General features: G+C 33.9%; 1 protein-coding gene across 4 annotated transcripts in view; it reads left to right on the forward strand.

The window, feature by feature from the left end:
* The first annotated feature begins 1,666 nt into the window (after window positions 1-1,666).
* Window positions 1,667-13,395, forward strand: part of CASK (peripheral plasma membrane protein CASK) — a 76,505-nt gene continuing 64,776 nt past the window's right edge. Inside the window, exons 1-11 of one of the 4 annotated variants that reach the window (XM_070105881.1) lie at window positions 1,667-1,861; window positions 4,581-5,034; window positions 5,106-5,218; window positions 7,354-7,480; window positions 7,704-7,781; window positions 7,952-8,133; window positions 8,218-8,393; window positions 8,465-8,587; window positions 8,680-8,827; window positions 8,891-9,069; window positions 9,149-9,313. In XM_070105881.1, the coding sequence (XP_069961982.1) occupies window positions 4,976-5,034; window positions 5,106-5,218; window positions 7,354-7,480; window positions 7,704-7,781; window positions 7,952-8,133; window positions 8,218-8,393; window positions 8,465-8,587; window positions 8,680-8,827; window positions 8,891-9,069; window positions 9,149-9,313 (1,350 nt within the window). In that variant the 5' untranslated portion in view covers window positions 1,667-1,861; window positions 4,581-4,975. The remainder of the gene's footprint in view (window positions 1,862-4,580; window positions 5,035-5,105; window positions 5,219-7,353; window positions 7,481-7,703; window positions 7,782-7,951; window positions 8,134-8,217; window positions 8,394-8,464; window positions 8,588-8,679; window positions 8,828-8,890; window positions 9,070-9,148; window positions 9,314-13,395) is intronic. The other 3 variants (XM_036361401.2, XM_036361405.2, XM_070105882.1) reach the window with 3 other exon arrangements.

The raw sequence follows: 13,395 nt of genomic DNA on the forward strand, positions 1-13,395 counted from the left end.
CTTTTAGTGAACGGATATAATTCTTAAATTATAAGGATGACGACATGCAACTATTAACAAATATAGGGGTTAATATAATTTGATTGTAGATTTCGCTAGTCAGTCCAGAGTCATAGATTTTATTGACATTACTGTACCAAAAAGATTTAAAATTCTCGAATCGTTTACAAAATCAAGCGCCCTTACATGTGTTTTCGAACAGAAAATCATGGAGTATATGTGAATATACAAGTATGTCTTGGGCCAAGTAATGCTCTGACATGTCAATTGAAACAATTCACTTCATTTTGTTTAAATGGGTCTTCTAACTTACAGCCCCGAATTTTGATCATTTTCGACAATTCATAAACAAAATAAATTGATATTTTCACAATTCATTTTCGTCATTTGTTCTTTCATATTTTCAGAGTACACAAAATAAATTTCTAAACAAGAAAGAAGGTTAACCGCACACGTTTCCATACAAGAACTTGATTATAACGGTCAGTTTGTATGGCACCTACATTTATGCTACAGTGGTATCGATATCGGGGGTTACGACAAATGAGCAGCTTCTTGATGATCGATGTCTCAAAAACTGAGGGACTGTATAGACATATATATGCATACAGACGGACAGGCAGACGAACATATGTATATAGCTAAATCGACTCTCCTCAGGCTGATCATTTATATGTTTTAAATGCTTTAGAGGGTTTACTTCTGGGTGTTACAAACTTCGTGGTAAACTTAGTATACCCTGTTTAGGGTATAAAAATTCATAAAAAAGCGGCTACTCAAAAATAAAGATCGAAATTCTTAAAAATACAATATCACAAATTAGAAATTTTTTGTTGAGAAATTCGATAGACAGATATTTAAAAAATGTTCAATTAAATTCACTAATTAGAACTTGAGCTGTTGTCGTCACAATATCCATCCATCGAAAAAAGTAGTTTCAAGAAAAACGCTTTAAAAATTTTATGTTAACACATGAACCGGCCCAATTGTCCCAACACTAAAACGGCTATAACTCTGAATAAAATTTTAATTTATAAAAATCTTTTTAGGAATATATTTTTTAATATCTAAACTATAAAAATACTACTGGCTACGCAATCAAGAGAATTCAAAATGAGTCACCGATTATTAATGCACATTGAATTCTGTAAAAGTACATTATTTTTATTTATTTATTAAATACAAGTGAATATAAGCCCTTAATTAAAATACTTTTTTTTAAAAAACGAATATTGAATATTAAAAATAACACTGCGAATATTTTATTTATAGTTCATGTTGCAATTCGATAACCGCTATACAAAACTGCATGCAAGACATTTACCAAAGTTGCCTTGCTATTAACCGACAGATGACGCCGCATATAGTTGTTTAAAATGTTAAAGAGACGAAGAGAAACCGAACCCATTATTTTGATAGGCTTCCCACCTTCTGACCAAAGCCAATTCCACCATCAATAATAATACAGCAGCTGATTTCTGTTGGTATTTTGTAGATTATAAAATATTTTATAACATTGATTCTTTTCAGAAATATTAATGTTGCAAAATGATAGTAAATATAATAAAAATAAGAACAAAATGATAACAATCACATATGTGAAAATCAACTTTCTTTGAAAAAACCATCAACGAATGTTTTGAACAAAGTAAAATAGAAACAAAGCAATACTATTGGCAACGCGAAACATTTTACAACGCTTTTGGCAACGCAGTCACGAGTAATTCTCAGTACAGAAAGAAAATTTGCAAACGGCGGAGACAAAATTCGTAAACAAAAAGGGTTTTTAATTCTTAAAAAGTGTATTAAAACATTCAATTGAAATAAAATTATGTGAGCCACGCACACGTTAACGTTTGATGTAAGTGTAAAATAAGTTTAATGGTTACAATAAATTTGAAGTGGGAAAGTGCAACGATTGAGTGCGAGCAAGCAGATAAACGAATCGTTCCAATTGAATTGAGAATGTAAGATTTTTGTTTGTCACGGTGTGCGCGGTGGTTGGTGTGTGGCGGTAATGGCCCTCAAGACCAACCAACATGCCCGTTGCTATTACTGCTGCCACTATCGCTGCCGCTGCCCATCAACTTTGGTGCTAGTGCTAGTCCTATAGTGCAAATGGTCCTGCTGCCGCACTCAAAGCGGAAAAGGATGCGCCGTGTTTGTTTAATTTATGTGTGTGCGTATGTTCGTTTGCTTGTTTTGGGCGGGGTGGAAATGTCAAGGAAATTTGATGTAAAATGTTCATGTGAGCGTCGCTGCAAGGTAAAAAATGTACACGAATCATAAAAAAAAGTGAAAAGTGTGAAGAAGATGCAAAGAAATGGGAAAGCCGAGAGCGGGACTGCAAAGAAGTAAAAGCACAGAGAAGTGATCAACTGTTGTCACCGCCCTTTGCCTGGTGCGCAAAGTGACTGCCAAGTGAACCATATGAGTTTCATTTACCAGGCCTTAGATCCATTTCTGGGGATGGTTAATTAAGTGTTGTTTTGTTCAATAATAAAAAATACACATTCTTTAACAATTTAACGTTATCCAACGCCTTTATTAAAATGTCATATATATTCCTTATCAGCGCTTAAAACCTGGCTTAAATATTTGTGACATTATTGCTTAACTGGGTTACAAAAGAAGTGTTCGTTAAGTGCTAATTAGTTCTTGCTGCAGCATGAGTGCTACAAATGATTTATTAATTAGCTTTAAAGGGTTAATTGATGCAGTATGCATATGTAGTAAAAAGGACATTCTTTGTGTTAGTTCTACATATAGCGGCGGTGTAAAGTTATTCAAAAAAGAATTTCAAGGTGTTAATAGGCATTGCAAAGAAATTTCGTACCTCAACTCTTATTTTACATACAACTTTCTCTTTGTTTTATTATTCTCTCTTTCAATTTCTACGTTTACGCTCATTTTTAGGGCGAGTCTCCCATCGTGTTGCCATACTATTGTCAATATTTTTTATCACGTATATATTTGTGTTTATTTATAAGATATAGTACATATGTGTGTTTCTTCTTACGAATATTAACATTCAAAACTTATTTTGTGAAGTCGTAATATTATAATATATACGTAATTAAATATACGTTATTATATAATATTTTTAAGGCTTAATAAAGTCTTAAAATAAATACTGCTTCTATAACGTTAATTAACGTCAAATAAGGGTTAACAATAATAAACTAAAAGGGAACTAAAAATTACAATTATTTGAAAGACAATATTGAAATTAATTTAAATGTAAGTTGAGCCGATTAATGTGAATGATAATGACAATTGCTAACTAGTTTAATCGCGTCTCGGTATTGAAACTTATTTGATGTTACCTTATAACTGAAAGCGTTTAATTACTACAACAATAGCCTAGATAGTTGCCGTCATTTGAATGAAGCTACTAAATTTTTTTTGCAAATACATAGGTACATTTGGATCTCGCAAAGTATAACTACTATTCATGAAATCTATTGCAAAATCATTCCAAGTAAATTAATGTCTTCTCGTATTCATTTCATATAAATTAATATAACGCCGGTCACCAATTTATTTACAAAGCACGGTCTGCCCGCCATATCAATGAATATCATCGTTGTTCTTTTTTACCTATAGGGGTACATTGCTCTCCAGCTTCACTTTCATTCATGACATAAAACTGACGTAAAATTAGATAAGATCAGCGAAAAAAAGCGTATCAAACTGCAAACATTTTAACGTCAATAAGTTAGGAAGTGGCTGCGGATGCAGTGCTGAGCCATCTACTAAAGAGTTTTGGGGGAAAGTGTGAATGATGAATTATGTACATATCGTCAATGTTGACAGGCGTAAAATGGTACACATACGAACAGGTACGCAGGGTGCCGCGGTTGTGAATAACTATTGTTGTAAGAAGTTCGTAGTGGGAGATGCATATCATCAAGAATCCATTTCCGATTGAAAATTCATTTCTTTCACAACACAGTTCCTTCCGTGGTTATCATTCGGAGGCACCGCAGCTAGGTGATGTGCAAAGAGATAAACAAAAAACATTTCGTTTATTGTCTGTGATACGGCAAAGTTATTGGGCTTGTTGACTGTTCTTTGTTGTTACATTTAAGCAAACGTTTCTCATTGTTTGCTATTTGGTGCAAGCACGTTAAAAGTCGAGATGTGGTTGGAGGCCCAGCAAGTACTGAATCATAAGGATGAAACCATATCGCAAATATACATAGATTCGTATATACATATATACCCTTTGAGTTTTCAAAGTGTGAATGTCCATAAAAGTTATGATTGACATATTCATAACCAAGCGGATGCTGCAATGACTGCGTTGTACTGATTTTTCTTGTATTTCTTCCACATGAGTAGATGATGAACTATATGTTTTGCCACAAACTCGGCAGGCCTATTGTTGTCTTTACGCTCGTTGACTATTGGCTGTGAAGTGCATTGAACCACCTTAGAGTATCCACACTGCGTTGTCGCACAGTTTAAAACTTTACAATCCACCTTTATCTTAATTTAATTACAATATTTCTAAATTGTATGCAATGTTGTTTTTACATATTTTATATGGTGTAAATAAAATTAAACATAATTTTAAGTTTCTTCTAGATGTGCTAGAGTTTTCGTGTAAGAGTTTTTGACTGACATCAACAACAGCTAAAATCAAATATAACAACGCAAAGTTTTAGAGCAACACGGATGCGAACACAGTAGCCTAGAAAAGTGGTGGCGGAGCGACGAGCGAGCAAAGTGTGGCGGTGAACACTATTTGTACATGTAGTCGAAAAACTTGCCAATTGAGTATTTAGGCAAATTGGCACTAGTTATTTAGTTGACTGTACATTTGAACGAAAGTTCAATATTCTGGCAAAGCGTGGAAATTGACAAGGATACAGCTTTAAAAGGAATTGTACTGCTCGTTGTACTTTGGGCGGAGAATATAATTGAAAACAGGAATAACGACAACCATTCATCAAATTATCAATTATTAAAAATGGCAGAGGATGAAATTTTGTTCGACGATGTTTACGAATTGTGCGAAGTTATTGGAAAGTAAGTTACACACAATCAACTAAATATGCACGCTGTTCTCTTCAATAAATTATTTGGTTTCATATTTGTAGAGGCCCATTTTCCATAGTACGACGCTGCATACACAGAGAATCAAACCAACAGTTTGCTGTCAAAATTGTCGATGTGGCGAAGTTTACAGCGAGTCCTGGTCTGAGCACAGCTGGTAAGTGTAACAAAGTATTTGATATACAATATTAGTTGTGGCGTAAATAAATTATAATTAAGCGGTATAATTATTCTAAGTTATAGGATTCTAAAGGCTTATTTTAAACATTAATTACGTATGTTGTGCCTTTTTCCACGCTTCTATTTTATTAGTCGTTGAATGAACGAGGATTTTAAAGTAAATGTTATTGAAGTTATGATTGAATTCGACTATTAAGGGCAACTAAACTCATAGTACGCACGCATCTACAATCATTTATCTGCTTCAAACTATTTTTATGTGTGTAAAGGCCGTATTACCATTAATACAGTATATTTGTAGGTTTATTTAGGATTTAGACAGCAGGGCTGTTGGCATGATTGTTTTGATTCATTACTTCACATTATTTATGTATTGCTTGTCGCAATATGGTGTTGCTAACTGTTTCGCTCGCTAAGCTGGCTGACTAGCGGGCAGACAGGCAATGAAGTGCCATTAAAGCCTATTACGAGGCACATTAGTCGCATAGCACATTTAGCTTTCTGATTAATGGCCACCACGTTTATCGCCGCTTTTCAAATAGGTTGTTTAGTTTTGAAATATACTGTAAATTTTTTATCTTTAATAAACTTGAACGCTAAAAACTACTACAATAAAAGCGAAAAGTGGGTTATTTTAATTTAGTTATAACTTTAAATATGAGAACAACTGACTTTTTATAATTATCAGTAGTCTATTATATTATATATTAAACCATTAAAAATAATTGTTCTATACAATGCTGGTCAATGGTAGTACGTACACATGTATGTAGACCTGTGGTTATAATTGCCAAATTTTGTGCTCAGATACGTACATACATATGTATTTATCACCGCCTGAAAGTTTACTGTTAAACCTAATTGCTTTTTCTAAAATACCAAGATCAAATAAATTTATTCACTTATTTATGTCTATGTTTGTAGATGTTTATACACAATATGCTTATGAAGTTTTAATAACCAGAAATCTCTTAAAACTAGAATTTTCTTAGAAATTTAGTAGCATATATCTATTTATATTAAGGTGACCCTCATAGTTAAACTGAGTTTTTAAAAAAAATGTGAAAATATTTAAATTTGAAATTAAGTTTAATAAATTTTTACCGTTGCAGTTTATGTTTTCAATTTATAAAAATCCAGATTTTAGGGTTTCTGTAAATGAGTCATTTGCACACTAAGGGGTTATATCCGCTTGCAAGTCAGAAAAAAATGTGATTTTTTTGAAGAGGCATTTTATTTAATAATTAAATAAAAAAGTGCATTTACAGAATTCAAGTACAATAATAATCGGCGATTAATTTTTAATAACTTTGAACTGAGTTTTTGTGAGCATATTTAAATTTAAAATTAACTATAATATTTTTTTACCGTTACTGTTTAAATTTTTATTAACTACAAATAGATTTTGCCTCTCCTGTAAAATGGGTTTAATTGTGCCCGTATGTTTACGTACTCTGGCATAATAAAATACTCGTTACAGTAATTTTAAGAATAATTTTATTTGTTTTAGCAAGTATATTAATTACCGCAAGCGTAAAATATTTAATAAATAATGAAAATTTTTTAAAATAATGAAAATTTAAAACATTCAACGGCTTAACAGATACAAATAATCATCAGCACAAATATTTTTGAAAATTTGAAACTTTTAAAGTTTTCTACATTTTTTTTTTTACATTTCACTTGCTTTCTATGCAATTTACGAATTTCCATGTTTTGCAATTATTATCATTTTATTGCCTTAAAGTGTAACCTTATCAATTACATGTACATGTAACTTAATATACTCATATATGCATACGATTATCATACGCCTCTCCAAAAAGCATTTTTCTTTAATTAAGTCTTTAGATAAGTACCGTAAAAATGCAAACTTGTTATGCTTACATATTCTATTTATAATAAATTTTAAATACTTCTGCATTGTGTAAAGCAACAGCTTGTGGCAGCGATTATCTGGTTACCGCTGTATAGCCGCTTGCTTTATTCACATTGTACATTCACCTCTTCCTAATTTTCTCTCCCACTTTACTTTGTCTTTTCTGAAATTTTTTTATGTAAATGTGTACGCCCGTTTGTCCCTTTGGATGCGAACCTTTTTAATATAATTAGAACAAAATATGCTCATTGCAGACTTGAAGCGCGAAGCGACAATATGCCACATGCTGAAACATCCGCATATAGTCGAGTTGCTGGAGACGTACAGCTCAGAGGGCATGCTGTACATGGTGTTCGAATTGTATGTATGCGCTCCAACATAACATTGCTTACATATATGTACAAGCATACAAACACATACATACATACAAATGTGTGCGTGCATATTGTAACATTTCTACACTTGATTTTGAAAATGTTGTGCTAATTTTTATTGTTGTTCCTCTGCCCTTTTTTTTCTCATTTTGCTTCATATAATCGTGTATGTGTGTGCGATTGTGCACTGCACTCATATTCATCTACAGCATGGAAGGTTCTGATCTGTGCTTTGAAGTGGTGCGTCGTGCTGTGGCTGGTTTCGTATACAGCGAAGCTGTGGCATGGTTAGTATAATTATCTCATCCCATCATATTCTTCGTTTCATTATGTCCACATTATCAACACATCTACTTGAAATTCAATAACATATGCACAAAATATACATATATATGTAGTACATGTACATGGTACATGCAGTGACACGTGCTAATGAAACAAAAAAACCTTCCTAAAGTCATTACATGCGTCAAATATTGGAGGCGTTACGCTACTGCCATGAAAACGACATTTTGCATAGAGATGTGAGGCCGGCGTGTGCATTACTTGCCACAGTGGACAATTCAGCGCCGGTGAAATTGGGTGGTTTCGGATCGGCTATACAACTGCCTGGCGGTAGGGAGACAATCGAGACACATGGTTCGTAGTATGATTTTTTACACTTATCCTAGTTGTATCCAAACCTGAATCATATTGTAAATGTACGGTACTCTTGTTTTGAAGGTCGCGTCGGTTGTCCGCATTATATGGCGCCCGAGGTGGTGACGCGTCGCTTATATGGAAAAGGCTGTGATGTTTGGGGTGCAGGCGTTATGCTGCATGTGCTGTTGTCTGGTCGTCTACCGTTTCTGGGCTCGGGTATAAGACTGCAAAATTCCATAGCGCGTGGACGTGTTTCGGTAAGTATTGCTGCATATGCATAGCTGCAATAAATGAGAATGTGTACTGATGCCTTAAATCCACATTTCAGTTTGAAGCTCCCGAATGGAAATCAATCTCCACAACGGCTAAGGATTTGGTTATGAAAATGCTTTCGGCGAATCCACATCACAGACCGTCTATAACGGAGGTGTTGGAACATCCTTGGATGCGGGTAAATTTTCACTCGTTCACCAATATGTGTATATACATATGTCTACGTTCATACTAACGTTTTCCTGTTACCTCTTGTTTGTTTTCACTTAGGATCGCGATAAGCTGCAGCGTCAACATTTGGCGGACACAGTTGAGGAATTGAAGCGTTACAATGCGCGCCGCAAACTAAAAGGTGCCGTGCAGGCTATTGCTGGTGGCACAACGTTAGATCCACTATTCGGCACAGACACCGACTCAAGTATGACACACTGCACATAGCAGGAAAGTTTTTAACTAACTTTTGCATTTTGTATTGTTGCAGTGCCCGTGGCGTCTGCTTCGGATATGCTGAACGAATGGGCTGACGAAGAGGCGGGCATTGAAGCTGTGCAACGCATACTAGACTGCCTCGATGACATCTACGCGCTTCAGGATTCCAATGTCGATCCTGAAGTTTTGCGTGAGATGTTGCGTGATGGACGATTGCATCAATTTTTGCAGGTTGGTTGACGCTCATTTAAGACATAATTTAATTTTTATTTTACTGTAATTGCTAATAATATTCGTTTATGTTTTCAAGCAGTTGTTTGATCGCATTACGTCGACAGTGGTGTCGCCGTCACGTGCACCACCCGGTGATGCTGTAGCACGATGTAGAGACGTCATTGAATCAGTTTCATCAGTTGGCGGCAATAAGTACTTAAAGGATGAATTAATGCAGGTTTTAGCATCGCCACATGTTCAGGTATGTTGCAAGTTATAGTTTTTCTAAGAATTAAGGCAATGTAAGTAACACAATGTACTTAAACAAATATACATGAAAAAAAGGTGAATATGGCAAGAATCTGACTAGTGAAAAAGTTATAAAATAGTTTGAATAGTGTGAAACTGTACGGTTTTCTATACCTTTTCCATAATCAATTAACTAAAAAATACCCCCAATTTAACCCATCAATATAAAAATAAGTTTTAGTTTTTAAAAATTATAAATATATAGCACTCATAGAAAAATATCCTTTTTGTGGGTTAGTAATGTGGTACATAAATATTATATATGATATTTTCTAAATAGCTGATTATTTTTCAACCGAATGTAATTGCATTGTCTTAGAGTGGTGATAATTAAAGATACTATATTAAGAATAACAATTATATATTTTTTTATTAAGTAAAAACAAATTTTGTCAGTATATGACTTGCAAAAAACGGTTAAATTGTTATTGTTAAAGGAAAAATATTAACAGATTTCAGCGATACTTCGTAATATACATAGTGTTCAAAATTATAAAAAGATGGCAGTCGTTTGAAGTTATAAGGGCGACGAACATGAGTTGTGGGGAAAATGCTTTAAAGTTTTGAACTCTGATGTAGAACGTTAAAGTTGGCAGGTATAAAAATACTCCCAACCTCAATTTTGCTCAAATCGATACAAGAGTTTTGAGATATTATGCTTTCATCTAAGACAATCGAAAATTTAAAAACCTTACTCTCCCCTTAAGCTTATAATAAACCAGGAGGTTTTGTTGTTTACAATTAAATTTAATAGCTTGTGTAATATTTATGAAGAAAAATGTAAAATACTAAGCAGTTACAACTTGTTACTGGTACACTCTATTGTAAATATAACTTTTTTTTACTAGGCGCTCTAAACCGTCGATCCATAGAAGCTGGTATTTTTTCGATTTCGATAACAAGTATGCTGTTGGTTTGCCGCAACAGCAATAAATAAGTGATTTGCATGTTCTTTTTTTTATATAAGTAATTGAGATAATGTTTTGGCTGCAATAAAAAATTAAGTATATATTTTAAAATGAAAACCGTGGAAAACTTACTAATTGTCTGTATATAATATGTCCTTAATATCTTATCTATTTCGTATGTCATGTAAAAGGAACACAATTTTTTTATACAAATTCTACTTAGCATCAGTTTTGTGAATATCGGCTTAGAACTGTCAACTTCACATTCCTCAAAATCAAAGTTACAGCCACAATAACCACAAAATAGGTAGTTATTTTATGCAAACGAGCAAGCCGTAGTGAATAACAATAAACAGAGGAGCTTATGGGCGATTTAAACACAGATCTTAGTAATAACATCTGATCAAATATGACCCGGACTGGCGAAAAGAAGCTAAATTTTCATGTAGTTTAATACAAATCGTTTTGATAGCCTTTAAAATAGGCTTCTGACCATATACACATACTTGTTATAAGCCGTAGTGCCGGCTGGGAAGACTTTCAGTGCCTTTAGCGTACTTTGGATTTTACGATTTTTCTCATTTTGGAGTGCATTCGCTATATTGTTGAACAGTTTCGACGTCATATTCATAGACCCACGCCTGGTCACCAGTAACTCTACTCGACGTCGAATCTGTAAAAGTTTCAGGTCTTTCGGTACGAGTCTAGTATTGACAGGCTTCATTGCCAAAACATTAACATTGTGTTGAGTCGATCCATTCGAGATACTGAGATCTTCTGCTCTCTCTCTGATATGAACCCGACGATTTGCAAGCACTGTTAACTTTGATGTTATGGTCATTAAGAGATGCAAGTTCACGACCTTCACTGAATGCTTTGTGCCACTCAAATACTTGTGTTCGTGGTAAAGTAGACGCCGGTGTATTGAATCGGTTTACATGCGCAGTTCAAATAGACCAGTGCGGATCAAATTTGATCGCATAGTAAAAAGGCAATATTAATTTTTTGCGGAAACAAATTCTACCTATACTATACCTAACATGGAGTACTTTTCTTAATGGGAAACTTTTTTTATGTCGAAATTAAGTGGTTTACAAAAGCCATGAATTGTCATGAATTTATGTTATATACATATATTTTAAAAATTCTTAACTGTTTTTATTTCATTACTAAAAATATTTTGCATTTTTTTTAAATTTAGGTTTGATTACTGTTTTTATGTGCTAAAGATGCAAAAAATAATTATTTTAGTGACAATTTAAATGTTCCATCAGTGCTGAAGAATTTACGTGCTAATTAGACACAGCTCGTAGTATACTTGTACATGGCAGAGAGCAGTCCAATCAGAGAAATTTGAGTGTTCACTTCATTAATTTTTCGCATGTCATAAGGAGACTCGTTATAACTTGTTTAAATTGAGCAAATTTTAGTTGTAATTACTTCTTACACAAAAACACAGCGCATACTTTTGTATGAACACATAAACGAATATAATTACAGTTCTCGTTTTTCTCAAATTTGTATCTACGAGTTATTACGTTTCAGCTTTTAGTTTTACTCTTGAATTTTTAATGCAATTTTTATTTTCATATAGAATAATAAAAACCTATTGTAAAGTTGTGCACGCATGCATGCCCATATATATAACAAATGCTTATATGCATGTATATTTGCCCCATAGCTTTCTGCAGTCATCTAATCTAAATTAACTAGTTATAACTAGTTTGAAACACGAGCCGCACAGTCAGCTGATTGACTATTTTCAAAACAAGCTACTAGTATGTTTTGGGTGAGAAATATACCAGTCTCAACTAATTAAAAACAGTTTTAACTCAATTTATATTCTCGAGAAATTTTTAATTTGCATTTTATTTAGATTCTCCGTGTTTTACCTATCCTCTATTTCTGAACTTTGCAAAACATCCCCGATGCTTTTCCAACTAGTTCGATTTCAATCAAATTGATATAGTGAATAGGTATTTTCGCTGACTTGCTTGATGTTTCACTGCATGCTCCTTGTAACACACAAACTCACACCAACAGCATTTACTCGAAGTCTTTTAATTTGGCAGCGACATACAAAAACCATTAATTTGCCCCCAACTGACTGCCAGTTCAGTGTCGCAGTAAGCCGCAGTTGTTGGGCTACGCCACACTTCACTGTGCAACGCCACAAATGAAACGACCAAAATTTAGCAGTAAACACGGAGGCAACACTAATGCTGCACGTTCGGGTAATTGCTGCACAAATACTCCATACACCAATTGCATGTGGCGCTCGTGCTCGTATGCAACGCTGGCACGTCGCTTATACATACATACATACTTACATATTTCTGTATGCCGAAAATCCTTCTGCAAAGAGTTACGAATCGCTGCTGCTGATGCGATGGACTGCAGGTTCGGAAGCTGCAGGTACATTAGGGTGGTTGTAAAAAAGCTGGTTGTTTGATTCAAAATTCTTATGCAGCGTTATGAAATATGGAGCGACAGTTCCAATTGCATTATTTTGTGGACCGACCATCAGATTTCTAAAATTAATAATTTATCGTTTCAAAGAAGATGTGCACTAGGCTTTATATCGATACCGTAATCGCCACTGGAGTCATCTGTGCTACGAATATGTATGTATATTTATTAATCTTTCTCAATACTTCCAACTTTTGCCTTACAAAATGTTAAGTTATAAGTTATTTCTTAATATTTCAGAGTGAATCATAATATGTGATGTCAAGCCTGAAATCTTTCAATACCATTATTTGAAGTTTATGAATAATTAAGCTGCACTTCTTTATGAGGGCCACCTTATTGTTAAAAGTACAGTTACCCTCGTAAACGTTCAAAAGTTTCCCATAAAATTGGTTAGCAGTGGGCTTGTAGGTCTCTCCATTTGGCTGACAAAATCACGACAAACGCCAAAAATAGCAGAAAACTGTTTTGAACACTTTTAAAAGTTCTATTTTCGTATAACTTAGTGGTCGGAATTTTTTGTCATTGAAGCATTGTGAAGCAATTAAAATTTTAGATTTGCACGTTATGCTTATATAATATATTGATAATCGTTATTTATATATTAATCGATAAATACATCGATAGTTATTTAAAAATCGATAAGCACAGATCACTA

Source organism: Bactrocera oleae, chromosome 2, assembly GCF_042242935.1.
Source record: "Bactrocera oleae isolate idBacOlea1 chromosome 2, idBacOlea1, whole genome shotgun sequence".
NCBI lineage: Eukaryota > Metazoa > Arthropoda > Insecta > Diptera > Tephritidae > Bactrocera > Bactrocera oleae.